General features: G+C 39.5%; 4 protein-coding genes and 1 long non-coding RNA gene across 5 annotated transcripts in view; 4 read left to right on the top strand and 1 right to left on the bottom strand.

Moving 5' to 3' along the window:
* atp6ap1a (ATPase H+ transporting accessory protein 1a) overlaps nucleotides 1-814 on the top strand; it is a gene marked incomplete at its 5' end in the record, with an annotated part of 9315 nt that extends 8501 nt beyond the window's left edge. The window contains one exon of the mRNA XM_083894867.1: nucleotides 1-814. This exon is cut by the window's left edge and continues 795 nt beyond it.
* A 517-nt stretch (nucleotides 815-1331) lies between these two features.
* Nucleotides 1332-3850, top strand: LOC310931572. Its single transcript, XR_014592923.1, has 3 exons — nucleotides 1332-1439; nucleotides 3494-3640; nucleotides 3715-3850. It is a non-coding gene; the product is annotated as an uncharacterized lncRNA (long non-coding RNA).
* A 4-nt stretch (nucleotides 3851-3854) lies between these two features.
* On the top strand, nucleotides 3855-6364 carry fkbpl (FKBP prolyl isomerase like; the record flags this gene model as incomplete). Its single annotated transcript, XM_083894958.1, has 2 exons — nucleotides 3855-3977; nucleotides 5685-6364. Coding segments are annotated over 2 exons (759 nt in total), but the record flags the coding sequence as incomplete, so codon positions are not given.
* Nucleotides 6365-8913: 2549 nt separating this feature from the next.
* Nucleotides 8914-10879, bottom strand: ebp (EBP cholestenol delta-isomerase; the record flags this gene model as incomplete). The annotated part of the gene is made up of 4 exons (XM_083894957.1): nucleotides 8914-9271; nucleotides 10204-10334; nucleotides 10421-10457; nucleotides 10552-10879. The coding sequence occupies 4 exons, from the start codon at nucleotides 10877-10879 to the stop codon at nucleotides 9057-9059; spliced, it is 711 nt and encodes a 236-aa protein (XP_083751083.1). The 3' UTR covers nucleotides 8914-9056.
* A 4575-nt stretch (nucleotides 10880-15454) lies between these two features.
* Nucleotides 15455-21346, top strand: vma22 (vacuolar ATPase assembly factor VMA22). Its single transcript, XM_083894640.1, has 5 exons — nucleotides 15455-15688; nucleotides 16578-16681; nucleotides 17956-18062; nucleotides 18155-18334; nucleotides 20843-21346. The coding sequence occupies exons 1-5, from the start codon at nucleotides 15566-15568 to the stop codon at nucleotides 20944-20946; spliced, it is 618 nt and encodes a 205-aa protein (XP_083750766.1). The 5' UTR covers nucleotides 15455-15565; the 3' UTR covers nucleotides 20947-21346.
* The last annotated feature ends 5364 nt before the right edge of the window (nucleotides 21347-26710 follow it).

Raw genomic sequence — 26710 nt, 5'->3', positions numbered from 1 at the left:
TGCTCTTAAGAAGCTAAATAATCGTCGATGATCGTCGGTGTCGGATACTCGTACGTACTTTCGTACACTAAACATTCCTCAATTTATCGAACAAGAACAGACTGAGATGATATTTTTTACGTGAAACGTGACGTGAAAATTTACCACCTTTTTAACCCGTCGGGGACGGTCACTTTTGAGTGACGCAATTTTTTGTTTCCACCAGACGTCGAGAGGTGTGGCTAACTTCCTGTTACCATTAAACGCGACCAAAGTCACACGGATCACAAGTGTTAGCTGTGATTCAGCGATCGTTCTTTTACTTTTTCTATAAAATTTCAGCGCCGATTCGTCGTCGTACGAGTTCACGTCTCCTTGCGTGGTTGCCACAGCGCCACCTGCTGTAAGCGACGTGTCTCATTTATTTAATTTATTTATTAGCGTTTTTTTTTCTTTTGTGCACTGCGATGTTTGAAGGCGTCGATGACTCGGCGTTTGCGTTTTGATCTTTCACAGGATTTTCGGGACGACTTTAAAGAAACAAACTGTAAATAAACGGGAACAAAAAAGAAAAGCTATTTATTGTTGTTTGTTGTTTGTGAGTAAACGAGTGACGTGTAGATGTTCAATGAAGGGATCATGCTTGATGTTACACATTAATGTTTTTATTTTTGAACTCAAACGTGTGTTTACGATTAATCGTCATGGTAACGTCGGATTTGTTCTGTTTATTTATTATTATTATTATTATTATTATTTATGACGTGCACTGGAAAAAAAAATTGAACTTTTTTGTCAAAGTGATTATTTTTGTTTGTGGTGAATATTGATGATGACGTGCTTCTCCCCAAATACATAAATAAAACAAACAAAAACAAACATCTTCAGGAAGTTTTTGTCATTTTTGATCAATTAAACAAGACTGAAAAGACACAAAACACGCTAACAACACAATTAAAACTGTACGAGAAGTGGCATTAACACGTCCCAAAACCACTGTAAAAACACATAAACATAGAAAAAGTCACAAAAACCTAAGAGTGACTCAGGGAACTGAAGGATATAAAAAAAAAAAAATACAATATGATACAGAATGGAGCTATCAATAATAAAATAAAAAAAATAAAATAAATATAAAACAATAAAATGATGTAGAAGTCCTTACAGGAAGCTAAACAGCAGCTTCTCCGTTTACTTCTATTTGATGAAGTCGTGGTCTTTGCCCGGACCAATATGGCGGCGGCGGCGGCGTCTCGGGGGCCTTCTATTAAACTGCAGTAAAAACGTGTCGCCAGTAGGCGGCAGTAACTGAACTCCGTGGGTCAAAGCTGCCGTAAATCTGTGAAGAAGAAGAAAAGCAGGAAGATGAACAGCACCGACAGCAGTTCGTGTTGACTTGTTTTCTGACGCGTTTGTGTTCGTTGTGATAAACATTATTTTATATCGTCTTCACGTATGAGGTAAGAGAGAACGTTTAAAGCCATTTTCTGCTCGTGAAGCGAAGAATAAAAACGTAGTAGAGGCTCTTGTTTCTGCTCTTTAGCGTCGACGCTAATGCTAGGTCAGGCTAAAGCGAGACAAAACGTCTCGTTTTATTCACGCTAACCCTTTTTTTTTTTTTTTACCTCACAGTTTAGTTTGTTTATCTCGTCAGTTTTTGCCTGAAAACAGTTGTTCAGCTGAAATATAAATAAACCTCTGTAAAGTCACAATATTAATTGTAAGTCAGATGGTTTTTTTTTTTACTTTACTAAACTCAATAAACTTTATTTGTCTTACAACTGAACGTAACGGTTAACTCTTTTAATCATAATTTCAAGATACTTTCACGATGTGTTGTTTTATACAGAGTTGATTTTCTGTTATTTTACTTAAACTGTACTGAACTGTCGAATCACATATACTTGCTGTTCCATCCACCCACCAACAAACTATTAATGAACCGTTTTAAATGTTTGTGAACATTTAAAACGGTTCCTTAATAGTTTGTTGGTGGGTGGATGGAATAGCTCACTATTTGGCAGTCGGTCTGTTTGCTACAAATAAAACAGTTCATTAATAGTTTGTTGGTGGGTGGATGGAACAGCTCACTATTTGGCAGTCGGTCTGTTTGCGAACGTTTAAAACGGTTAATTAATAGTGTGTTGGTGGGTGGATGGAACAGCTCACTATTTGGCAGTCAGTGTGTTTGTGAACATTTAAAACGGTTCCTTAATAGTTTGTTGGTGGGTGGATGGAATAGCTCACTATTTGGCAGTCGGTCTGTTTGCTACAAATAAAACAGTTCATTAATAGTTTGTTGGTGGGTGGATGGAACAGCTCACTATTTGGCAGTCGGTCTGTTTGCGAACGTTTAAAACGGTTAATTAATAGTGTGTTGGTGGGTGGATGGAACAGCTCACTATTTGGCAGTCAGTGTGTTTGTGAACATTTAAAACGGTTCCTTAATAGTTTGTTGGTGGGTGGATGGAATAGCTCACTATTTGGCAGTCGGTCTGTTTGCTACAAATAAAACAGTTCATTAATAGTTTGTTGGTGGGTGGATGGAACAGCTCACTATTTGGCAGTCGGTCTGTTTGCGAACGTTTAAAACGGTTAATTAATAGTGTGTTGGTGGGTGGATGGAACAGCTCACTATTTGGCAGTCAGTGTGTTTGTGAACATTTAAAACGGTTCCTTAATAGTTTGTTGGTGGGTGGATGGAATAGCTCACTATTTGGCAGTCGGTCTGTTTGCTACAAATAAAACAGTTCATTAATAGTTTGTTGGTGGGTGGATGGAACAGCTCACTATTTGGCAGTCGGTCTGTTTGCGAACGTTTAAAACGGTTAATTAATAGTGTGTTGGTGGGTGGATGGAACAGCTCACTATTTGGCAGTCAGTGTGTTTGTGAACATTTAAAACGGTTCCTTAATAGTTTGTTGGTGGGTGGATGGAATAGCTCACTATTTGGCAGTCGGTCTGTTTGCTACAAATAAAACAGTTCATTAATAGTTTGTTGGTGGGTGGATTGAACAGCTCACTATTTGGCAGTCGGTCTGTTTGCGAACGTTTAAAATGGTTCATTAATAGTTTGTCGGTGGGTGGATGGAACAGCTCACTATTTGGCAGTCGGTCTGTTTGTGAACGTTTAAAACGGTTCCTTAATAGTTTGTTAGTGGGTGGATGGAACAGCTCACTATTTGGCAGTCAGTGTGTTTGCGAACGTATAAAACGGTTCATTAATAGTTTGTTGGTGGGTGGATGGAACAGCTCATTATTACTCCCTGTAGGGGTCGCCACAGTGTCTTCTCCTTTGCGTCCTCTTCTGTTCCACAAACTGTCCTCGTGTCCTCCTTCTTCACAACATCCACTGGTTCATTTTCTCGACCAAACAATTAATTGAGAAAATAACCGACACGTACATTGATTATGAGAATAACAGTTAGCTGTAGAGCGGTGGTTTGGTCCTTAATATGGATTTATATCAACAGAAAATGAGCTTGGTGTGTGTGTGTGCGTTTGTGTGAATCAGTGATGGAACCAGTTCACCCTCCCACCCATGATGGCGCTGATGTCACTTCCTGGGTGGCGGTTTGTCCCGGAGGCCTCTGGAGCGTGCAGCTGTTGCGAAAACACGCAAAGAGTCAGCAAACTCAGTCAAACCCTGGCGACGTTATAGGTACGTTTTTTCGACCGTCACCAGAAATAAATCTGCACGAATACAGAGGTGTTAAGCGTCTGTGTGTCCTCCAGCGTCTCCGTCCACGCCCCGTCCACAGCTGGGCTCGCTGTGTCGAGTCCGAGTGCGACTCGAAGCTGACGCCGGCGAAACCGAGAGTTCGGAGTCCGACCCTGTCGACGAAAAGCTGTCGGCAGAGGTCGCCGCCTTCCCCAGGAGCCAGGAGTCGCCTCTGCAGGTCCCACTGGACCACTGGACCACACTGAGGCTGGGGGAGGGCCAGTGTGATGTCACAGAGGCGTGCGTGGAGGGAATGAGGGCCGGAGACACGTGGGAGGTAAATCGCCGTTAAAGTAGCCAGGGCAGATAAAATGCGGCTGTCGGTGGGTAAAATTTGAAATTATGAAATGATGAAGGTTTATTCAGTTACAAAACACAGAACAAAATGTACGTACAGCACATTACGCTAAAAGTTAGAAACTCAGCTAAAAGTTCATATAAATCATTCTCATGTTCACCAAACACAGTTAAAATACTGATGGATCAAACCAGCAGGAGCGGAAAAAAGCTGTTACAGCGCCCACATTGAAAAGCGGCACCGGAGAGTCAGCGTGATTATGTAAACAAGAAAAACACGCGTCGACTGGACAGCGGAGAATCTACAGATTCCAACGGAACCGTTTTTATCACTCTACGAACAAGATTCACGGATCCAGCCCCAAAATAAGAGCAAAAAAACAACCCACTTTCAAGAAATACAAGCAGAAATGTTGTCTTACCTTTGCTGTTTATCAAAACAAGTTATATCCACCGGAACAAAACTAATTCTAATGAAGAACTACACTTCCCAGCATGCTTTGGGGACAAATCCCGGTCTGATTGATCATTACAGAGCGACATTAGATCGTTCTGATTAGAGAAGGAAGAATGTCCGCACAAATGCGTCATATGCATTTATGTCCTTTTGACTCGCTAATGAAGTGATTCACACACATTTGGAGACCGGGGTCTGATTCTATTGGTTTAGAGGTTTAAAACGAGCTGTCAATCACCCTAATTGACCAAGGTAAGCCAGAGCTATGGTGCTGCGTAACTGAAGACGCTGCAGAGCCACAGAGTTGTTATTATGCACCGCACAGGAAGCATCCATTTACAGACAGTTATCATACTTTTTTTTTTTTTTTTCTTTTCAAAACAAGTTCTTTTTAGATCTATAGTGACATATAAATAAAATTAAATGGGTTTTTAATAATTTGGTACCTAAGAAATCTCAAATGGCACAGATGGTGCCAAAAAGTGAGAACCCCCAGACATCTCTTTACTAAAACCTCTTTAATTTCACTCTGCTTCACTTCAGCAGCATCAGACTTCGCACAGCTCATGTCCACATGTTGTTACATGACCTCCATGTATTATAAGCTCCTACTGCATATTTTAAAGGTGATTTAAGCGAGAGAGAAAAAAACTTCAGTTGCTGTGTTCCATGTACATTGGTACACGTGGTTAATGTTATGTAAATTCATTATGTGAATTTATGGTATTACAAATGTTTGTTTGCTGCTGCTTTGTTTCAATTTGTACCCAACACTTATTCATAAACTTATCTTAAGCATCCATGTATTTGTCAAAAATTCAGATTTTAAACCATTTTTTATTTTTTAATTTTTTAAATAATGAATGGAATTGCTCCTCTTAAGATCATCGGCGAGACCATTCCACAAGTCGACCCCTTTAACGGAAATGGTTTTCATTTTAAAGATTGTTCTGACCAATTGTTTTTAAACATATTTTCTCCTCTCAAGTTATATTCCTGTTCCCTGTTTTCAAACTGGTATGATATATTGTCCTTTTGACTTTGCACATAAAGACCGCGGTGTTCAGACTGACTGATCCGTAAAATTTAATTACTTTAATTAAGCACAATACTGCGTTTGTCGGTTCATTATACGCTGAATGGCTGAATTGAGATGTGTTGGTTAAAATCGTGTGGAAATCACAAAATCCCAAACCGCTCTAACGTGTCTGATTGTCGTGTTTTTCTCAGATTCTGCTCTCGCCGCTTGGAAATGGAGTCGATCGCCTTCCTTCACGAGCCACGGTCGAAGTCCGAGGTTTCACGCCGGGCAAGGAATCCTGGGAAATGTCAGCGGGGGACAAGTGGGAGTGGGTGCGGTCACACAAACAGCGGGGAGGAGTGAGGTTCCGGAGCGGGGACGTGTGGGGCGCCGCCGACAGCTACAGCCGAGCGCTGAAGCTGCTCGTCACGCTTTGCGACCGCGCCGCGCTGCCGCCGGAGGAGGAGGAGGCGGGGCCTAGAGACGCGGCGATGACGGCGCAGCAGCGGCAGGGACCTCCCTCCGCGGACGAATTAAGACGAGTCAAGGCGGAGTTGCACTCCAACCTGTCCCTGTGTCAACTCAAACTCAGCCGTCCGCGGCGCGCCCGAGCTAACGCGGCCAGAGCCGCGGAGCTGGAGCCGGGCGGAGCTAAAGCCTGGTACCGTCTGGGTCAGGCCTGTTTGGCGCTGAGCGACCTGCAGGAGGCGAGGAGGGCGTTCGGGCGGCTGCTGCAGCTGCAGCCGCAGTCGCCCGCCGCACTGAAGGCACTGAAGGACGTGGAGAGTAAAGAGAAGGACACGGACGCAGCGTTAGGACAGCGACTCAGCAAAATGTTCAGCTGAACGTCATGAAATCTCGCGCTAACGCGACTCCGTTGCTTCTTTGTGTGGAAAAGGGAATGCTGAGTCGTGGTGCGTTCCATTTACGTCGGAACTGGGAATAACGTCGGACGTATCTCAGGCGAGCCGTCATCAGCCTCTGTTAGCATGCTAACAGGTATCTGTTGTAAATGAGAACATGTTAATTCACCGTTAGCTGGGTATGCTAAGTCACCAACCCAGCTTTAATGTTTGCTTTCATAATTAGTTGGGAATGCGTCGCTCAGGCTAGCCATCATTAGCTACCGTTAGCACGCTAACAGGTATCTGTTGTAAATGAGAATGCGTTAATTCTCTGTTAGCAGGGTATGCTAAGTCACCAACCCAACTATAATGTTTGCTTTCGTTATTAGTTGGGAATCCTTTGCTCAGGCTAGCCATCGTTAGCTACCATTAGCACGCTAACAGGTATCTGTTGTAAATGAGATCGCATTAATTCTCTGTTAGCAGGGTATGCTAAGTAACGAACCCAACTATGTTTGTTTTTATTTTTTGAAAATGCTAAGTCACCATCTCCTTAGCGCGCTAACTCAGTAACAGTTTTAGAGTTCATGTTCCATCAAAACACACATCGTGTTCGCCTTGTTAGCGTTATTAGTCGATAGCGATGTTCTGATTTGCTGCAAAACAGAAACACGCCATGAGAACATGTTAATTCTCTGTTAGCATAATGTTTGCTTTCGTTATTAGTTGGGAATGCGTCGCTCAGGCTAGCCATCCTTAGCACGGTAACAGGTATCTGTTGTAAATGAGAACGCGTCAATTCTCTGTTAGCAGGGTATGCTAAGTAACCAACCCAACTATAATGTTTGTTTTCGTTATTGGGAATGCTGAGTCGGCGGTCGGAAATGGGAATGATGTCGGACGTCGCTAAGGCTAGCCATCGTTAGCCTCTGTTAGCGCAATATCACAGTATCTGATGTAAAGTAGAACGCGTGAATGGTTCCTCTGTTAGCGGGGGGGATGCTAAGTCACCATCTCCTTAGCGCGCTAACACAGTAACAGTTTTAGAGTTCATGTTCCATCAAAACACACACATCATGTTCGCTTTGTTAGCGTTATCAGTCGATAGCGATGTTCTGATTTGCTGCAAAACAGACGGGATGTTATTTTTACAACTTAAAGTAAATTATTATTAAATTATTAAAAATCTGTTATGAAATGAAAGGGTTATGTTTGTGTTCAGTTTTCTAAAATGCAGGAACTGTGTTTTTCCAAAGACTGGGTTGGGGATGTTATTTAATAATTGGTTTGAGGTAGTTTTTTTTTTACCCAATAATTAAAACCAGTTTGTGTGATCATCATTTCCTGTCCGTAAATATACTAAAATACGCTGTACAATACACCGTAAATACACTAAAATACTATGTAAAATACACTAAAATACACTAAAATACTCTGTAAATACTCTGTAAAATACACTGTAAATACACTAAAATACTCTGTAAATACGCTGTAAGTACACTAAAATACTGTCAATACACTAAAATACACTGTAAATACACTAAAATACTCTGTAAATACGCTGTAAGTACACTAAAATACTGTCAATACACTAAAATACTGTCAATACACTAAAATACACTGTAAAATACTCTGTAAATACACTAAAATACTCTGTAAATACACTGTTAATCGACTAAAATACTCTGTAAATACTCTGTAAAATACACTGTAAATACACTAAAATACTCTGTAAATACGCTGTAAGTACACTAAAATACTGTCAATACACTAAAATACACTGTAAATACACTAAAATACTCTGTAAATACGCTGTAAGTACACTAAAATACTGTCAATACACTAAAATACTGTCAATACACTAAAATACACTGTAAAATACTCTGTAAATTCACTAAAATACTCTGTAAATATAATAAAATACTCCATAAATACACCTGTCAAGTACACTAAAATACACTGGACAATACACTAAAATACGCTGTACAATACACCGTAAATACACTAAAATACTCTTTAAATACCCTGTAAATACATTAAAATGCATTGGAAGTGCTCTGTAAATACACTAAAATACATTGTAAAATAGACTGTAAATACTTAGTAAATGCATCATTTCCTGGTTTTACATTTTATGGACCAAAGTAAAAATAATCAGTTGGAAATGATTATATACAATACATTGTTTTATTATAAAGTAATGTTACAGTCCTGTCGGGTTTTAAAGGCGCCATATGTAAGAATGTGGCCAGAAACTGTTACTACATTCAAATTCAAAACACCGAGGTCTTTTAGGTTTTCGTTTTCTGACGTAACTGGCAACCTCGTGGTCGCTCGGCAGCTGAGACTCTACTGACTACAATGATTGGTAGACGGCAAAACACGATTTCAAAACATAAACATGATTTGCAGTCTGCAAAATATTCTTTTTAATGCAAATATTTTGTCTGTACTGTTGTTGTTGGTGAGTTCAGTTTGTTATATGAACATTATTCCTGAGTCTCTGTGACACATGAGGAGGATTTTATGGATTTATTACATAATGCACCTTTAAGGTTAAAATCATACTTTATTTCGCTTTCAGGCTGCACACAGTTTGAAGAAAAAAACTTTATTATCACATGGAAAAGGACAAATGTTTTGTTTGCATTGCGTTGCATTTATAGTGTGTGTGTATTGTGTCCCCTGTCTGTCCACAGTCCTCTGTCTGTCCACAGTCCTCTGTCCGTCCTCCGCTCACTTCCTCTTGGCCTTGTGCGTCTTGTCGGCGAGCGTCTGCGCCGCGGACATCTGCGTCCACGCGTCCACGATGAGCAGCAGCGGGACGACGACCCACAGCGCGTTCATGAAGACGAAGTAGAACCAGAAGTAGACGGGGTGTCCGTACTCGCTGTGGACGTAGCCGTCCCTGTGCTCCGTGAAGAAGTAGAGCACGGCGCCGTACAGCTGACCTGTCAATCACATGGACACCTGTCAATCACACGCTCCAAAAAAAGTATGTACGACACGTAAACTTTGACCTACTTTATAGATAAGATCGGCCTTTTATCGCTATTCAAGGTAAAGGTAATAAATAATCAACGTGTTTTCACATTTATGAATTTAAAAAGGGGTTTGCCGATTAAATAAATAAATGTTATCAAGATACATTTATTATTTTATAAAATCTTATAAATCTGTATATTTTGAGTCTATAGCCTGATATAGGAGATGTGTGTGGATCTGGATTCATGAAACGTTTGAGTGACAATACTCTGTAAAATATGCTGTAAATACACTAAAATGCTCTGTAAATATGCTGTAAATACACTAAAATACTATGTAAATATAATATTTTAGTGTATTTACAGAGTATTTTATTATACTTACATAGTATTTAAGTGTATTTTAATGTATTTACTCTGTAAATATACTAAAATACGCTGTACAATACACCGTAAAAACACTAAAATACTCTGTAAATACGCTGTAAGTACACTAGAATACTCTGTCAATACACTAAAATACACTGTAAAATACTCTGTAAATACACTAAAGTACTCTGTAAATACACTAAAATACTCTGTAAATATAATAAAATACTCCGTAAATACACTAAAATACACTGTACAATACACCGTAAATACACTAAAATACTCTGTAAATACACTAAAGTACACTGTAAATACATTAAAATACACTGTAAAATATTCTGTAAATACACTATAAAATATTATGTAAATACTCTGTAAATACACTGTTAAATACTCTGTGAATACACTGTTAAATACTCAGTAAATACGCTATAAAATACACTGTAAATACTCTGTGAATACACTGTTAAATACTCTGTTAATACTCTGTTAATACACTGTAAAATAGAGAGTAAATCCAGTCTTGTTACCTAATGAAACGATGAGCTGCAGGACAAATCTGTAGTTCTTGTTGGTTAAGAAAGCAAACACGGTCCAGAAGCTGAACGGTCCCCAGAACCAGGCCGTGATGCTCTCCATGCAGACGGTAAAGTTGTCGGCTCTGCACAGAAAAAACTCAATTGTGAGTTTGTTTCTTTGACTTTCTGCTAAATCTAACAACACAAACAACTTGTCAACAACACTCACATCACATATCGACTGTCTCCTTTGGAATATTCTTTCCCTGTGAGGGAAAAAAAAAACAACACACCATTAACATCCAACCAGATTCTGCCTTTTATTTTGAAACGCAGTTTCCTGTTTTTTTGTTCACTCACACAGCTGCGACAGGAAGCTCTGGTCGCCCGGGATGACGTCGTAGTGGAGCGAGAACCAGCCCTCGATGACGCCGTGGATGAAGCCGCACACGGCGAACCAGCACACGGCCAGACGCCGCCACGCCCCCAGCTGACCGCCACTTCCTGTGAGCAGCCACGTGACGAGCAGGAAGAGGCCGGACACGGAGAACAGGAAGACCAGGATCTCCGACATGGAACGGTCATTGGCCACGTACGAGGGGATGAGGAGGTCCCGAGGCCAGAATGGATGAAGGGGAGCGGAGGAGGAGGAGGAGGAGGAGGAGGAGGAGGAGGAGGAGGCGTCCATGATCTGTTAAAGGCAACAATTCAATAAATAAAAACGTCCATTTAAAGACACAGTTCAGGTTGTTTTTTTATTTCAGAGCAGTCGTACGACGTAGCGCCGCGTTCCGTTTATGTCGCTGTGACGTGAGCGCCCCCTGCTGCTGCTGCCTCTTTTTTAATCTTCACATTGTCCGACGAACATCACCTCCACGATCAAAGCCGCTAAAGTTAGCAGCTCTGCTAAGCTTATCAAACGTTGCTACATCGCTAGAGCTGGCTAATACTTATAAATAATGTCAGCGGGCAAATGCTAGCAATGTTGCTTCCGTTGGAAACTTTGCTAACATTGTATAGTGAGCATTGCTACAATTAACAACCTTGCCAATGTTAGACAACGTTGCTACAATTAGCAAAGCTGCTAATTTTGCACACTGGATAGCGTCTAAAACCGTTGCTACCGTTAGCAATGTTGCTACTGTAAACAACTTTGCTAACGCTGGCTAATGTCTATAAAGCGAGCGATGGTTGCTAATGCTAGCATTGTTGGAACAGCTACCAAAGTTGCTAATGTTGTTAAAGCTGGCTAACATCTAATTAGCCATCTAAAATACTCTCTGTAAATACACTAAAATATACTATATGTACACTGTAAATACACTAAAATACTCTATAAATACACTAAAATACGCTGTACAATACACTGTAAATACACTAAAATACGCTGTAAATACACTAAAATACGCTGTAAAATACACCGTTAATACACTAAAATACACTGTTAATACACTAAAATGCATTGTATAATCGACTGTAAATCCTCTGTAAATGCATTAAAATATACTAAATACACTAATATAAATAGTAAGTACATTGTAAAGTACACTTTAAGTACATTAAAATACACTGTAAAATAAACTGTAAATACACTGTAAAATAAACTGTAAATACACTGTAAAATATTCTTTAAATACACTATAAAATGCTCTGTAAAATATCTGTAAATACACTTAAATACACTGTTAAATACACTGTAAGAACATTGTAAAATACACTGTAAATACCCTGTAAATACTCTGTTAAATACTCTGTGAATGTACTATAATATGGCTAATGTCTATAAAGCGAGCAATGGTTGCTAATGCTAGCATTGTTGGAACAGCTACCAAAGCTGCTAATGTCGTTAAAGTTAGCAATGTTGCTACCACTAGCAACTTTATTCGTGTTGACATGTGAAGACAGTACAGTACAGAATCTTTAATTTGTAATTGTGTAATCTGTAATGTTGTCTTACCTGTGCTGCTTCTGTGTTGAATGAAAACAGTAAAACATGTCAGTGTGTTTTCACTGTGGAGCCACAGTGGGGCAGTGGGCGGGGACTCGTTCTGCCACGGACCAATCAAAGAGCAGCATGCGTGGAGCTACACCGGCGCGTGTCGTCTGCTCCCTTGTCTGATTGGCTCCTCGTCTCGGAACATTGAAGCTGACGCCGGCGGCCACCAATGACAGCCCGCCTCCAGTTTCCCCCACCCCGGACACCGCCCCCCTGCGTCCAGGAGCAGAATGAAGCCACGCTACATACACCGACGCTGGTTCTTATCACATGTATTACTAAAGGCATGAAACATGCTTCACCGTGACTCACAGCGCCATCTAGTGTTCTTTTACTTATATAAGATAATACGTTTATCGTGTTCTGCTGTTAAATCCAGGATAACAAAAATCCAACAGGAAACTGAAGTTTTTAAATCCCACACCAAAGCCCATAGAGAAAATCAGCGATTTTAGCTCGCGGGGGACACAGGAGCTGCTGGTCCTCTGCTGCCTCGTGTGGTCACTTTGTGTCACTGAGTTAAGACGAAATGAAATATTTCAAATGCCGAATTTTACAAAATAAGACATTTAAACTAAGCGATGGAGGCAGCAGTGGATCAACAACTCCTGTGAACTCCTGTGTGCTGTGATTGTAAAATCAACGGTTTTCTCTATGGACTTTGGTGTGGGAGAGAGAGCGGTTTACAAACGTCAGTTTCCTCCTGTAGAAGTACTACACTCTGACACAGCAGTGAATAACTTTCATTCTTAGACGTTTTAACTGCACGGAGAGATTCAACGATCCACATTTTGTCGAATAAATCGCATAAGGAAAACGTGCCGTTTTACACGTAACGGTCCGTGGAGTAAAGTCATATAGGCTTCTGCTCCCCGCTACGTCATCACTCCCAGTAGCTCGCCGTGATCGTATAGTGGTTAGTACTCTGCGTTGTGGCCGCAGCAACCCCGGTTCGAATCCGGGTCACGGCAGGGATTTGTCCCTGACACGGCAAGGGAGTATTTTGGTCTTTTTGGACCATTATTAAAAATAGGAATTACTGACTATGAACGGAACACAAGTATAGATACATGGATAGAAAAACTAGCAAAATGTTTGCTAGCTTGTTTTGTGTATGCTAGCTAGTTAAAAATAGAATGGTCGAAAAGATAGATGCTAGTTTGCTGGCTGGCTAGCATAAATAGATGATAGATACTGTCTTCTTATAGATAGATAGATAGATAGATAGATAGATAGATAGATAGATAGATAGATAGATAGATAGGAAAACGAGCAAAAGTTTATGTTTGCTAGCTTGTTTTGTGTGAGCTAGCTAGTTGGTCAATAGATTGATGCATACATAGATGATGGATACTGTCTTCTTTTAGATAGATAGATAGATAGATAGATAGATAGATAGATAGATAGATAGATAGATAGATAGATAGATAGATAGATAGATAGATAGATAGATAGATAGAAAAACTAGCAAAATGTTATGTTTGCTAGCTTATTTTGTGTGAGCTAGCTTGTTAAAAATAGAATGGTCAAAAAGACAGATGCTAGTTAGCTGGCTGGCTAGCATAGATAGATAGATAGATAGATAGATAGATAGATAGATAGATAGATAGATAGATAGATAGATAGATAGATAGATAGATTGAAAAACTAGCAAATGTTTATGTTGTGTATGGAACATACATACATTCCAGTTAACTTATAACACAGTAACCATACGCTGAGATTGACCTGAGATAAATGTACATTTAAATGTGTGCAGAGAAATCAAAGAAATTAAATTAAACACATGTAACAAAAGGAAACATTTGCATATAAATGCATTTAAATATGTACAGAGAAATGCACATAAAAATGTGCAGGAGTTGAAACTCTGAAAGTAAAAAAATGTGCAGAGGAATTAAACATTTGCAGTGAAAATAAATATATAACTGTGTTAAGTTAACCTGTGCTTAACATCTATATACAAAAATATATAGTTAGATTAAGATTAAGATGAAAGGCATTTGGGTAACATTTTATACTGCAGTACAACATGGAAATAGTATGAATATAGCTATATAATTAAGATATTGGTTTTCATACAAACAGCTACTGACCATAATCCTCCAAAAAGAATAAACTCCTTTAAAACTTAAATATCTATCTATACTTATGTTCGGTTCATAGTCAGTTATTCCTATTTTTAATAATGGTCCAAAAAGACCAAAATACTCCCTTGCCGTGTCAGGGACAATTCCCTGCCGTGACCCGGATTCGAACCGGGGTTGCTGCGGCCACAACGCAGAGTACTAACCACTATACGATCACGGCGAGCTACTGGGAGTGATGTCTGTCCGCCGTCAGGGTCGCATTATGTAGCAGTGGGTGGGTCCTGTAGTGGAACTCAAACAGACCACGTGGCTTTCGAAGGTTTCTTCAACAAATAACATAATTTCCAAGGACGTCAGAAAGTGTATTTACAGAAAGTGTATTTACGTGAGTAACATCGGAATCATGTATTGTTCAAAGGCGGAGAGCGAGCAGCAGCAGCTCCGTCGTCGATTTCGAAACTTCGCCGTTGTTGTGAACGTTGAGCCTCATTTATGTTAACTGTATGTTTAAAAATACGTTATATCCTGAAAAGCCATTAAAACTATTATAAACGTTGTTCTGCCCATGTCTAACAAGAAGGTTTATAGGTGATATATTACCATCTGTGCCCAACGGCTCCCATATGGTCTAGCGGTTAGGATTCCTGGTTTTCACCCAGGCGGCCCGGGTTCGACTCCCGGTATGGGAACTCACTTTTTTAAAGTAATTTAAAACAATTGCAGTTTAGACGTTGGATGTTAATTTACTCATTTTTCTTAACATGTATTTGAGTGGATGTATAGAACACATATAATGAGAAACGAAAAACAACACAGCGCCGTTCATCTTTGAAAACGTTGTTGTGTACAATCGTGCACTCAGTATTGTGCGTGGATGACATTCTCTATGGAGGACGAGACCTGACATATCAATAAATAAATAAATGCATAAATAAATGTATGAATAAGTAAATAATTGGTTCACATTTATTTATTTATTCCTGTATTTATTCATGCATTTATTTATTTATTGATATGTCAGGTCTCGTCTCGTTGCTTTAGCATTCCCAACTGCATTCTCTGCAGACGTGTGCATATTTACTTCTTTTTATTTTATTTTGTTAAGCGGATCCGGAAAGCGGAAGAAGAGAGGAAGATGGGAGCGTTCACGTGATCTGGCTCCGTCATGTGACGCGGAAACAGAGAGCAGCGCAGTTTGTTGTTGTTTCCACGTACATTACTCCCTTTAAACACGTCGTTTTTACATTAAAAGGCAGTTGTTTTTTTGGTGACTGTTTTAAAAGATAACATGGTTTTGTCAGAAGAAGAAGAAGAAAGTTCTGCGTCTGTGGATGAAAAACTGCTGTTGTTCATGGAGCAGCTGCAGATTCTGGAGGAGAAAAGAGCAGCTTTGAACTCTCTCATCGAACACGTGAGTTCACACGAAAACAACGAGATTTCAACCTGAACATCAACCATAAAATCACGTGATTCACCTTTACCTTCAACACAGACAGACAGACATGTTTGTTAGATTGGTAGTAGCTTGCTGCCATAGATAGATAGTAGCTTTCTAGCACAAGATTAGTAGTAGCTCGCTAGCATATATAGATCGTAACTGGCTACCATAGGCAGCTAGTAGCTTGCTAACATAGATAGTAGATTTCTACTATTTATCTATGGTAGCAATCTACTAGATTGCTAGCATAGATAGATACTGGATTGCTAGCACACATAGTAGCTTGCTAGCATGCATAGATAGTAGCTTGCTAGCAAAGGTACATCGTAAATTCAATCTACTATGAATCTAGCAATAGATGTTGTGTTTTTCTTCTTCTGTGAAACTAAACAGATTTTCTTGGTTGACGTTGGATGACATTAATTTAGCAGTTTCGACAATTTCTGCGTTTTATTTCCTTCACGGACCCTAAGATCAGCTGATCTTAGGGTGATTAGCTGATTCTCACAGAAGCGCCTCTTCACTTCCTGTTTCTCTTAAAAACTCTTCCTGTGTGTGTGTGTGTATTTTGCTGTTTGTGTTTTATGTTTTAAAAAGTTGTTTTTACTGTACCTTGGTCAACAATGTGGTTTTTAAATGTGCTTTGATAAATAAATGTGATTTTATTATAAAAGCATAAAATAAAATACAACATTGTTTGTTCTTTACTTAAACTCCTACTAAACTAATCTCCTTATCTGTTGTTTTCTTGATCTTTTCTGGGTTTTCTGTCGATGTCTGCGGTCCATCTCATTCTGAATCTTCTATTATATTTACATATAAATACATTCCACATGTATGTAAATGTCCGTGTCGTTCACAGGGATGGTTCTCCATGTCCAAGGCTCGATACTCGATGGGAAACAAACAGGTTTCTGCGCTTCAGTACGCCAGTGACATCGAGCCTCTGGTGTGTGTCTGTGTCAGGTGAGGAATCGTCAAACTGATTTCTGATTCATGTGTTGATTTTTCATGATTGGTGTAAACACAGTCTGCGGTCTACAGTTAGACCAACTTGGGTTTACGAGCATAGATAGTAGCTTACTAGCATAAGCTAGGTAGTGGATTGCTAGCATAGATAGTGGATTGCTAGCATAGACAGATAGTAGGTTGCTAGCATAGATAGATAGATAGATAGATAGATAGATAGATAGATAGATAGATAGATAGATAGATAGTGGATTGCTAGCATAGACAGATAGTGGATTGCTAGCATAGATAGTAGATTGCTAGCATAGATAGATAGTGGATTGCTAGCATAGACAGATAGTAGGTTGCTAGCATAGATAGATAGATAGATAGATAGATAGATAGATAGATAGATAGATAGATAGATAGTGGATTGCTAGCATAGATAGTAGATTGCTAGCATAGCTAGATAGATTGCTAGCATAGATAGATAGATAGATAGATAGATAGATAGATAGATAGATAGTGGATTGCTAGCATAGATAGATAGATAGATAGATAGATAGATAGATAGATAGATAGATAGATAGATAGATAGTGGATTGCTAGCATAGACAGATAGTGGATTGCTAGCATAGACAGATAGTGGATTGCTAGCATAGATAGTAGATTGCTAGCATAGATAGATAGATTGCTAGCATAGATAGATAGATAGATAGATAGATAGATAGATAGATAGATAGATAGATAGTGGATTGCTAGCATAGACAGATAGTAGATTGCTAGCATAGATAGATAGATATATATATAGATAGATAGTGGATTGCTAGCATAGACAGATAGTAGATTGCTAGCATAGACAGATAGTAGATTGCTAGCATAGACAGATAGTAGATTGCTAGCATAGATAGATAGTGGATTTCTAGCATAGATAATAGATTGCTAGCATAGATGGTGGATTGCTAGCATAGATAGATAGATAGATAGATAGATAGATAGATAGATAGATAGATAGATAGATAGATAGATAGATAGATAGATAGTGGATTGCTAGAATATAGATAGATAGTGGATTTCTAGCATAGATAATAGATTGCTAGCATAGATAGTGGATTGCTAGCATAGATAGATAAAAGATTGCTAGCATAGATAGATAGATAGTGGATTTCTAGCATAGATAGTGGATTGCTAGCATAGATAGTAGGTTGCTAGCAAAACCGATTTGTGATTCATGTGTTGATTTTTCATGATTGGTGTAACTGTATAAGTGTGTGTGTGTGTGTGTGAGACAGATCACATGACAGTGGTCAGGTGGAGTTTTGCACCGACAGAGTCTCACAGAGTCAGGAGTGTGGAGACCACGTCAGGTCAGTGGAGAATATCGGACCTCAGGAAGAAGGTTAGTCTGTGTGATAACACACGTTTTCTTTCATCATCATTATTATTATTATTACTTTCTGCAAAAACGTCTTATATGACTGAACGTCACAGGCGTCAGGAGGAGAAACAAACCTAAAGACGTGGTCGCAGAGAAAGAGCAAAGTGACGAGGTCGACGGTGAGAAAGCAACAGTGAAGAAGAACGAACAGGATCCTGGACAAGACCCTCTGAAGTGGTTCGGGATTCTGGTTCCACAGTCTCTCAAACAAGCTCAGGCTGCGTTTAAACAAGGTTTGATCTCACACTGAATCAACAGCTACGTCACTTTAAGTCTACGATATCTTTAAGAACACGTTCACGTCTTTATTTCACTGTTATACAGACTTTAACAACAGGAAACTGAAGTTTGTAAACCACTCACTCTGCCACACCAAAGTCCATAGAGAAAACCAGTGATTTTAACATCACAGAGACACAGGAGCTGCTGGTCCTCTGCTGCCTCGTGTGGTCACTTTGTGTCACTGAGTTAAGTCTAAATTAAATATTTTAAAAGCCGAAGTTACAAAATCAGTCATTGTAAGTTAGTGATGGAGGCAGCAGTGGATCAACAACTCCTGTGAACTCCTGTGTGCTGTGATGTTAAAATCACTGGTTTACTCTATGGACTTTGGTGTGGGAGAGTGAGTGACTTTGGTGTGGGAGAGTGAGTGACTTTGGTGTGGGAGAGTGAGTGACTTTGGTGTGAGAGAGTGAGTGACTTTGGTGTGGGAGAGTGAGTGACTTTGTTGTGAGAGAGTGAATGACTTTGGTGTGAGAGAGTGAATGACTTTGGTGTGAGAGAGTGAGTGACTTTGGTGTGGGAGAGTGAGTGACTTTGGTGTGGGAGAGTGAGTGACTTTGGTGTGGGAGAGTGAGTGACTTTGTTGTGAGAGAGTGAGTGACTTTGGTGTGAGAGAGTGAGTGACTGGTGTGGGAGAGTGAGTGACTTTGGTGTGTGAGAGTGAGTTTACAAACTGTTTTCCTTGTGTTGACCTGGTTCTAGGTTTAGTCGACTTAGCACTTGTTATGTGTCAACACTACAAACACAATCAGCAAACATTAGCCTTAGCTGTAGTTTGATAAAATGCTAAATGCTAAGCTAAGAAGGAGACATCACTGATTTTAGCCTCTTAGATAAAGACTTAGCTCATAAAATCTACGTCAGTTTAAGTCTACGATATATTTAAGAACACGTTCACGTCTTTATTAGACAGACTTCCTCTTCTTCACGGTTGCCCCCGGGATCGGGGGCAGCGTCAGACGCAGCGACAAAAGCGTCATAAAACCATATCTAACATTAACAAACACAGACATGCTGCATACCCACAGAAAGGTCAGAAACTCAACTAGAAGCTCATATAAATCATTCTTATGTTCACCAAACACAGTTAAAACAACGATTGATCAAACAGCAGGAGCGGAAAAAAACCGTCACAGCGCACACATTGAAAAGCGGCACCGGAGCGTCAGCGTGATTATGTAAACAAAAAAAACACGTGTCGACTGGACAGCGGAGAATCTACAGATTCCAGCGGTACAATTTTTATCACTCTACGACCAAGATTCACAGATCCAGCTCCAAAATAAGAGCAAAACAACACCTGACTTTCAAGAACTACAACCAGAAATGTTGTCTTACCTTTGCTGTTTATCAAAACAAATTATTTCCACCGGAACAAAACCACTTCTAATGAAGAACTACACTTCCCAGCATGCTTTGGGAACAAATCCCGGTCTGATTGATCATTACAGAGCGACATTAGATCGTTCTGATTAGAGAAGGACGAATGTCCGCACAAATGCGTCATATGCATTTATGTCATTTTGACTCACTAATGAAGTGATTCACACACATTTGGAGACCGGGGTCTGATTCTATTGGTTTAGACGTTTAAAACGAGCTGTCAATCACCCTAATTGACAAAGGTAAGCCAGAGCTATGGCGCTGCATAACTGAAGACACTTACCCTATTATTATGCACCGCACAGGGAGCATCGATTTTAGGCGAGTTATTATACTTTTTTTTTTTTTTTTTTTCAAAACAAGTTCTTTTTAGATCTGTAGTGACATATAAATAAAATTTTATTGGTTTTTAATAATTTGGTACCTAAGAAATCTCAAATGGCACAGATGGTGCCAAACTGTGCCAAAAGTGAGAACGCCCAGACATCTCTTTACTAAAACCTCTGTAATTTCACTCTGCTTTATTTTGTTTCATGACCTCCATGTGTTTTTAAGCTCCTACTGCATATATTAAAGGTGATATTTGCTATAAAATGCAATATTTTTTTAGGCGAGAGAAAAAAATCCTTCAGTTATGCTGTGTTCCATGTACATTTACTCTGACACAGTGGCATCTACAGTGAAACTTACACCTCTGGTGGAATCTCACAAGTGTTCTCTTTATTTTGATACCAAGATAATCCACATAGAGCTTGTAACTGCAGAGATTTACTCTATTTAGTTTGGGCATGTCATTTTCGAGCAGGGACTCCAAAAGGAGGGTCAGGGAAGAAGAGGTTAACAACAGGAAACTGAAGTTTGTAAACCACTCACTCTCCCACACCAAAGCCCATAGAGAAAACCAGTGATTTTAACATCACAGGGACACAGGAGCTGCTGGTCCTCTGCTGCCTCGTGTGGTCACTGTGTGTCACTGATGTTCTCTCAGACTCAAACTGGTGGTGATTTCACGAGCCGAGTCTTTTGTGAAGCGGTGATGAATGTGAGTGAACGTTTCTTCTGTTTTGCCGTCGCAGTGATCGAGCTGTCAGCAGAGGTCGCCACTCTCCAGACGTCGGTGTTGAACAGCAGACGGGAACTGAAGGACGTCCTGAGACGCAAGCGCGCGACGTCACAGTGACGTCTCTGACCTTTGACCTGGTGGGTTTATTTATGTCATGTTGTTGTTGTTGTTGTTGTTGTTGTTGTTGTTGTCAGAGTGTGTAGAAGATCAGTCGTGTTGTTGTTGTTGTTATTTCAAATGATTACGTTCATTTCAGTCTGTGTTTTAATAGATTAAAGCTCAGCTCTTTTTATTTCTCTTTCCTGATTATTACGACGAGTGTCGTCCATTCACAGATTATTCACCGATTATTTTTATAATTAAAACCAGTTTATGTGATATTTTTTTTTCTTCTTAAATGTGAATATTTATTCTATTTCCGCTCCATAAAACAAAGAAATCATTAAAGCTGAATCATTGTTGGTTTGTGGACAAAAACATTTGAGGAACGTTGTCTTTTCCTGGTTTGGGGAACAGTTCTATGTTCAGTAAGTCGTGTTCTACCTAATTAGAATATTAACTTAAAGCATAAATAAATGTAAAGCATTCATTTATTTATTCCTGTATTTATTGTTATGTCAGGTCAGGTTCTCCATAGTCATAATCACACAGTTATAAGTTAATATTCTAATTTTATTCTGTTTTTCATGTTGTGTTTGTGTGTAAGGTCGCCTTCATTGTCAAATAAAATCTATTATTATTAATTTATTATTAAGAGGCAGAAATGGTTTTCCATAGTTCTGGATCTTTAAGAAATGATTTCACCTTTTTTTATTTAATGATTTCATATCTGTAAAGTTTAACTGAGTTTAATTTAAACACTGATCACATTTAGGTGTGTGTGTGCGTGTGTGTGTCTGTGTGTGTGTGTGCGCGCGCGTGTGCAGAAATGTGAACGCACTTCCCGCTCCATGACTATTTCATGATTATTTCATGATTATTATTCTATGATTATTCCATGATTATTTCACGATTATTTCATGATTATTATTCTATGATTATTTCATGATTATTCCATGATTATTCCATGATTATTATTCTATGATTATTTCATGATTATTCCATGATTATTATTCTATGATTATTTCATGATTATTCCATGATTATTTCATGATTATTTCACGATTATTCCATGATTATTATTCTATGATTATTTCACGATTATTTCATGATTATTTCCGTGATTATTATTCTATGATTATTTCATGATTATTCCATGATTATTTCATGATTATGCCATGATTATTTCACGATTATTCCATGATTATTATTCTATGATTATTTCACGATTATTTCATGATTATTTCCGTGATTATTATTCTATGATTATTTCATGATTATTCCATGATTATTTCATAACTATTTCATGATTATGCCATGATTATTTCACGATTATTCCATGATTATTATTCCATGATTATTTCACGATTATTTCATGATTATTCCGTGATTATTATTCTATGATTATTTCATGATTATTCCGTGATTATTATTCTATGATTATTTCATGATTATTCCATGATTATTTCATGATTATTCCATGATTATTTCATGATTATTTCACGATTATTCCATGATTATTCCGTGATTATTATTCTATGATTATTTCATGATTATTTCATGATTATTCCATGATTATTTCATGATTATTTCACGATTATTCCATGATTATTATTCTATGATTATTTCACGATTATTTCATGATTATTCCGTGATTATTATTCTATGATTATTTCATGATTATTCCATGATTATTTCATGATTATGCCATGATTATTTCACGATTATTCCATGATTATTATTCCATGATTATTTCACGATTATTTCATGATTATTCCGTGATTATTATTCCATGATTATTTCACGATTATTTCATGATTAATCCGTGATTATTATTCTATGATTATTTCATGATTATTCCATGATTATTCCGTGATTATTATTCTATGATTATTTCATGATTATTCCATGATTATGCCATGATTATTATTCTATGATTATTTCATGATTATTTCACGATTATTCCATGATTATTTCACGATTGCATGATTATTCCATGATTATTATTTCACGATTACTCCATGATTATTCCATGATTATTTCATGATTATTCCATGATTATTTCACGATTATTCCATGATTATTCCATGATTATTATTTCACGATTACTCCATGATTATTCCATTATTATTTCATGATTATTCCATGATTATTTCACGATTATTTCACGATTATTCCACGATTATTATTTCACGATTATTCCATGATTATTCCATGATTATTTCATGATTATTCCATGATTATTATTCCATGATGATTCCATGATGATTCCATGATTATGCTCCCAGTGTTTCCCGCGCGCCTCCCTCCGCAGACGCGGCACACGCGGCGGACGCAGACGCGGACGCGTCACTGTTGTTATTGACGCGCGCAGACATCCGCAGCGGCGCGACGCGTCACAGCGGCGCTTCGCTCTCCTTCCTTTTGTCCGTCAGAGACACCGAGACACCAGCTGATGTCTGAGCGCGGAGCCGAGCTCAGGGACGTCAACACGCCGGCCTGCGCGCACCGGGCCCCGGCCTCTCCCACGAGCCTTCCGTCGCTGCCGAGTTCGCTCCGCGGCGGAGGAGAGACGACGCGTCCGCGCTCATGGCGTCGGCGGCGGCGAAGGTGTCGATCCTGGATTATTTCAACATCGTGTTCGAGGGAGAAAACGGCAAAATCGAGTCCAACTGCAAAGCGTGCGGCACCAGGATCCAGGCGAAGAGGAGCGTCACGTCCAACTTCGTCACGCACCTGAAGGTAATGACGTCACAATGAAACGCTGACATCAAACACTGCGATGCTCCCCGTGCGCGTGCGTTTGTGTGGCAGGGCCGCTGCCAGCGAGTCGGAGGGCTTCGGGGACCTGGAGGGGGGGGGGGGATGGGTTGAGGGGGGATATGGTCATAGGCGGTTCTAGAGTCTGTAGGGGCCCTGAGCAAACATTCCCAGGGGGCCCTTCCTTCCAACCAGTGTTTGTCACCGTGATGTTATAAATAATCTGACGCCAACGAAAAAATGTATGAGTTCAAAATATATATTTTTTTTTTTCAAAATGAATGAAATAACATGTAATTAAAAAATATGTGGAAATATAAATGTAAAATACTGTAAATAGCTTTTAAAAACTATATAAACCTAGTAAAAAAAAAAATACATTACACTGTAAAGAACCCACATTATAAAACAATATAAATATATAGAACAATAAAATACTGTAATTAAATTAACATTAACGCACGGCGCGTCTCCACGACGACTGACCGGAAAAAGACGAGCGTGACGTACGATGTTTACGTAACTCCCGATTGTTAAAATGAGTTTAAAAACGTTTAAAAAAACAGAGGCGCACATACGCAGTACACAGGTACGCTAACGTTATTTGTTAGCGCTGCTCTTTTCCGTTTAATAAACAGACCAGCTCCAGTTCCACCGTAGGCTAATGGATAACTGGCGCTAAAAGGAGCTAACGCAGCTAACGGAGGGAAACGGTGCCTGGACTCTGGTGTCGCGGCGCGTAAACAAACTAATCGATATTAATACTGTCACTGCACAACATTGTCTTGTGTTATATTTAAATTGATTGATTGATTGATTGATTGATTGATTGATTGGTTGGTGTGACCTCCCTGTTCTTCTCTCAGAGGAAACATCAGGCGATGTACGATGACTTTGTGAAGAGGAAGGACATGAAGAGAGAGGGATACTCGACCGCACCTCTGCACAGCTTCACCAGCAACGGAGGGAATCCACGCTTGACTTTACCTGTTAGTACAGGAGGAGGAGGAGGAGGAGGAGGAGGAGGAGGAGCAGGAGGAGGAGGAGGAGGAGGAGTGAGCAAGTTTGACAGACATGACCCTCGTCAGGTGGGACTTACATTCCAAATCTGTTCAAAAATGAAAATAACTGAATAAAATAATTGGTGTGAGAGAGTGAGTGACTTTGGTGTGAGAGTGAGTGACTTTGGTGTGTGAGAGTGAGTGACTTTGGTGTGTGAGAGTGAGTGACTTTGGTGTGTGAGAGTGAGTGACTTTAATGTGGGAGAGTGAGTGGCTTTGGTGTGTGAGAGTGAGTGACTTTGGTGTGTGAGAGTGAGTGACTTTGGTGTGGGAGAGTGAGTGACTTTGGTGTGTGAGAGTGAGTGACTTTGGTGTGGGAGAGTGAGTGACTTTGGTGTGTGAGAGTGAGTGACTTTGGTGTGGGAGAGTGAGTGACTTTGGAGTGTGAGAGTGAGTGACTTTGGTGTGTGAGAGTGAGTGACTTTGGTGTGGGAGAGTGAGTGACTTTGGTGTGTGAGAGTGAGTGACTTTGGTGTGGGAGAGTGAGTGGCTTTGGTGGGAGAGTGAGTGACTTTGGTGTGGGAGAGTGAGTGACTTTGGTGTGGGAGAGTGAGTGAGTCTTTATTTCACTGTCAGACAGACTTTAACAACAGGAAACTGACATTAGCAAACCACTCACTCTCCCGCACCAAAGTCCATAGAGAAAACCAGTGATTTTACCATCACAGGAGTTGTTGATCCACTGCTGACCTCCATCACTGTTCAGATTGACCAGAGGACCAGCAGCAGCTCCTGTGTGTGTTTGAAAGTTAAAAAAAATGCAGGTTTTGTCTCTGGACTTTGGTGCAGGAGAGTGAGAGTGAGAGGTTTACAGTCAAACTCCTCAACGCAGGTTTTTTTTTTTTTTTTTTTTTTTAATCACCGCAGGTCTTGATCTCTGAGGCCATAGCGAAGATGATCGTGCTCGACCTGCAGCCAGTGTCCATCGTGGAGAACCAGGGCTTCAGAGAGCTGCTGCTGTTCTTGGAGCCGCGTTACTCTCCGGAGCCTCAGCACTATGTCCACAGTCAGCAGCTCCCGGCCTACGCCTACCAGGTCCAGCTGAGCACCCGTCAGGCGCTGGCCTCCGCACAGGCACTCAGCCTGAGCCTGGATCTGTGGAGGGGCTTCTCTGGAGTCACATCAGGGTAGGGACCCCCCCCCCCAAAAAAAAAAATATTTTTGTGGTATCTCCCAAACATCCTCTGTATCATAATGTGTTGCCATTCGTTCGTTCGTTCGTTGTCGAGGGTCAGTTGGAGTCAGTATATCGTCGCTTTGTTTCCATCATGCTACGCAGAGGCGTTTCTAGACTCTGTAGGGGCCCGAAGCAAAAATTCCCAGGGGGCCCTTCCTTCCAACCAGTGTTCATCACCATTATGTTATAAATAACTGAGACTTTGACTTTCTTCTTTTTGGTTTTTGGGTAACTTTACCTATTTATTTTAACCTCTCGCAGTTCACTACTTACCTTTGTACCATTTCGAGCTATTCATTGGACTTGAATGTCTTCAATTTCACACAAAAAACTGGAACAATTTGGGTGTTCTCAAACTTTTGACTCGTTATTGTAACCATTTGATATTCAATTTCATTGTCTACGGGTCAATGACAAATAAAGCTTCTAAAAAGGTATTTTTAAAAAGTATTTTCAAAATAGATGAAATGCATATTTATGCATATAAGAGTCCAGAACAATGTGTTTGAACATTTCTCATATATCGAATAACTATTCTAACTGTTTTAACTCATTTTTTAACAGTATTTTTGGTGGCACAACCAAATACTTATATACATATATATACATTCCTGATATTTATTTTAAAATTAACTATTTGCCAACTATCCATTAAGGTGTCTACACTAGATAAACATTATTATTTTTATCATTGTGGTTTTTTTTTTACAATAATTTAAGATTTTTGCTCTCTGAAGGTCAGGTTTTAAACATCCTTAACATCCAATTTTACATTTAAAGACAG

This window comes from Microchirus variegatus, assembly GCF_963457635.1.
Source record: "Microchirus variegatus genome assembly, chromosome: 9".
Taxonomy (NCBI): Eukaryota; Metazoa; Chordata; class Actinopteri; order Pleuronectiformes; family Soleidae; genus Microchirus; species Microchirus variegatus.
Note: the sequence above shows the minus strand (reverse complement) of the source record. Positions and strands in the feature narration are given on the sequence as shown.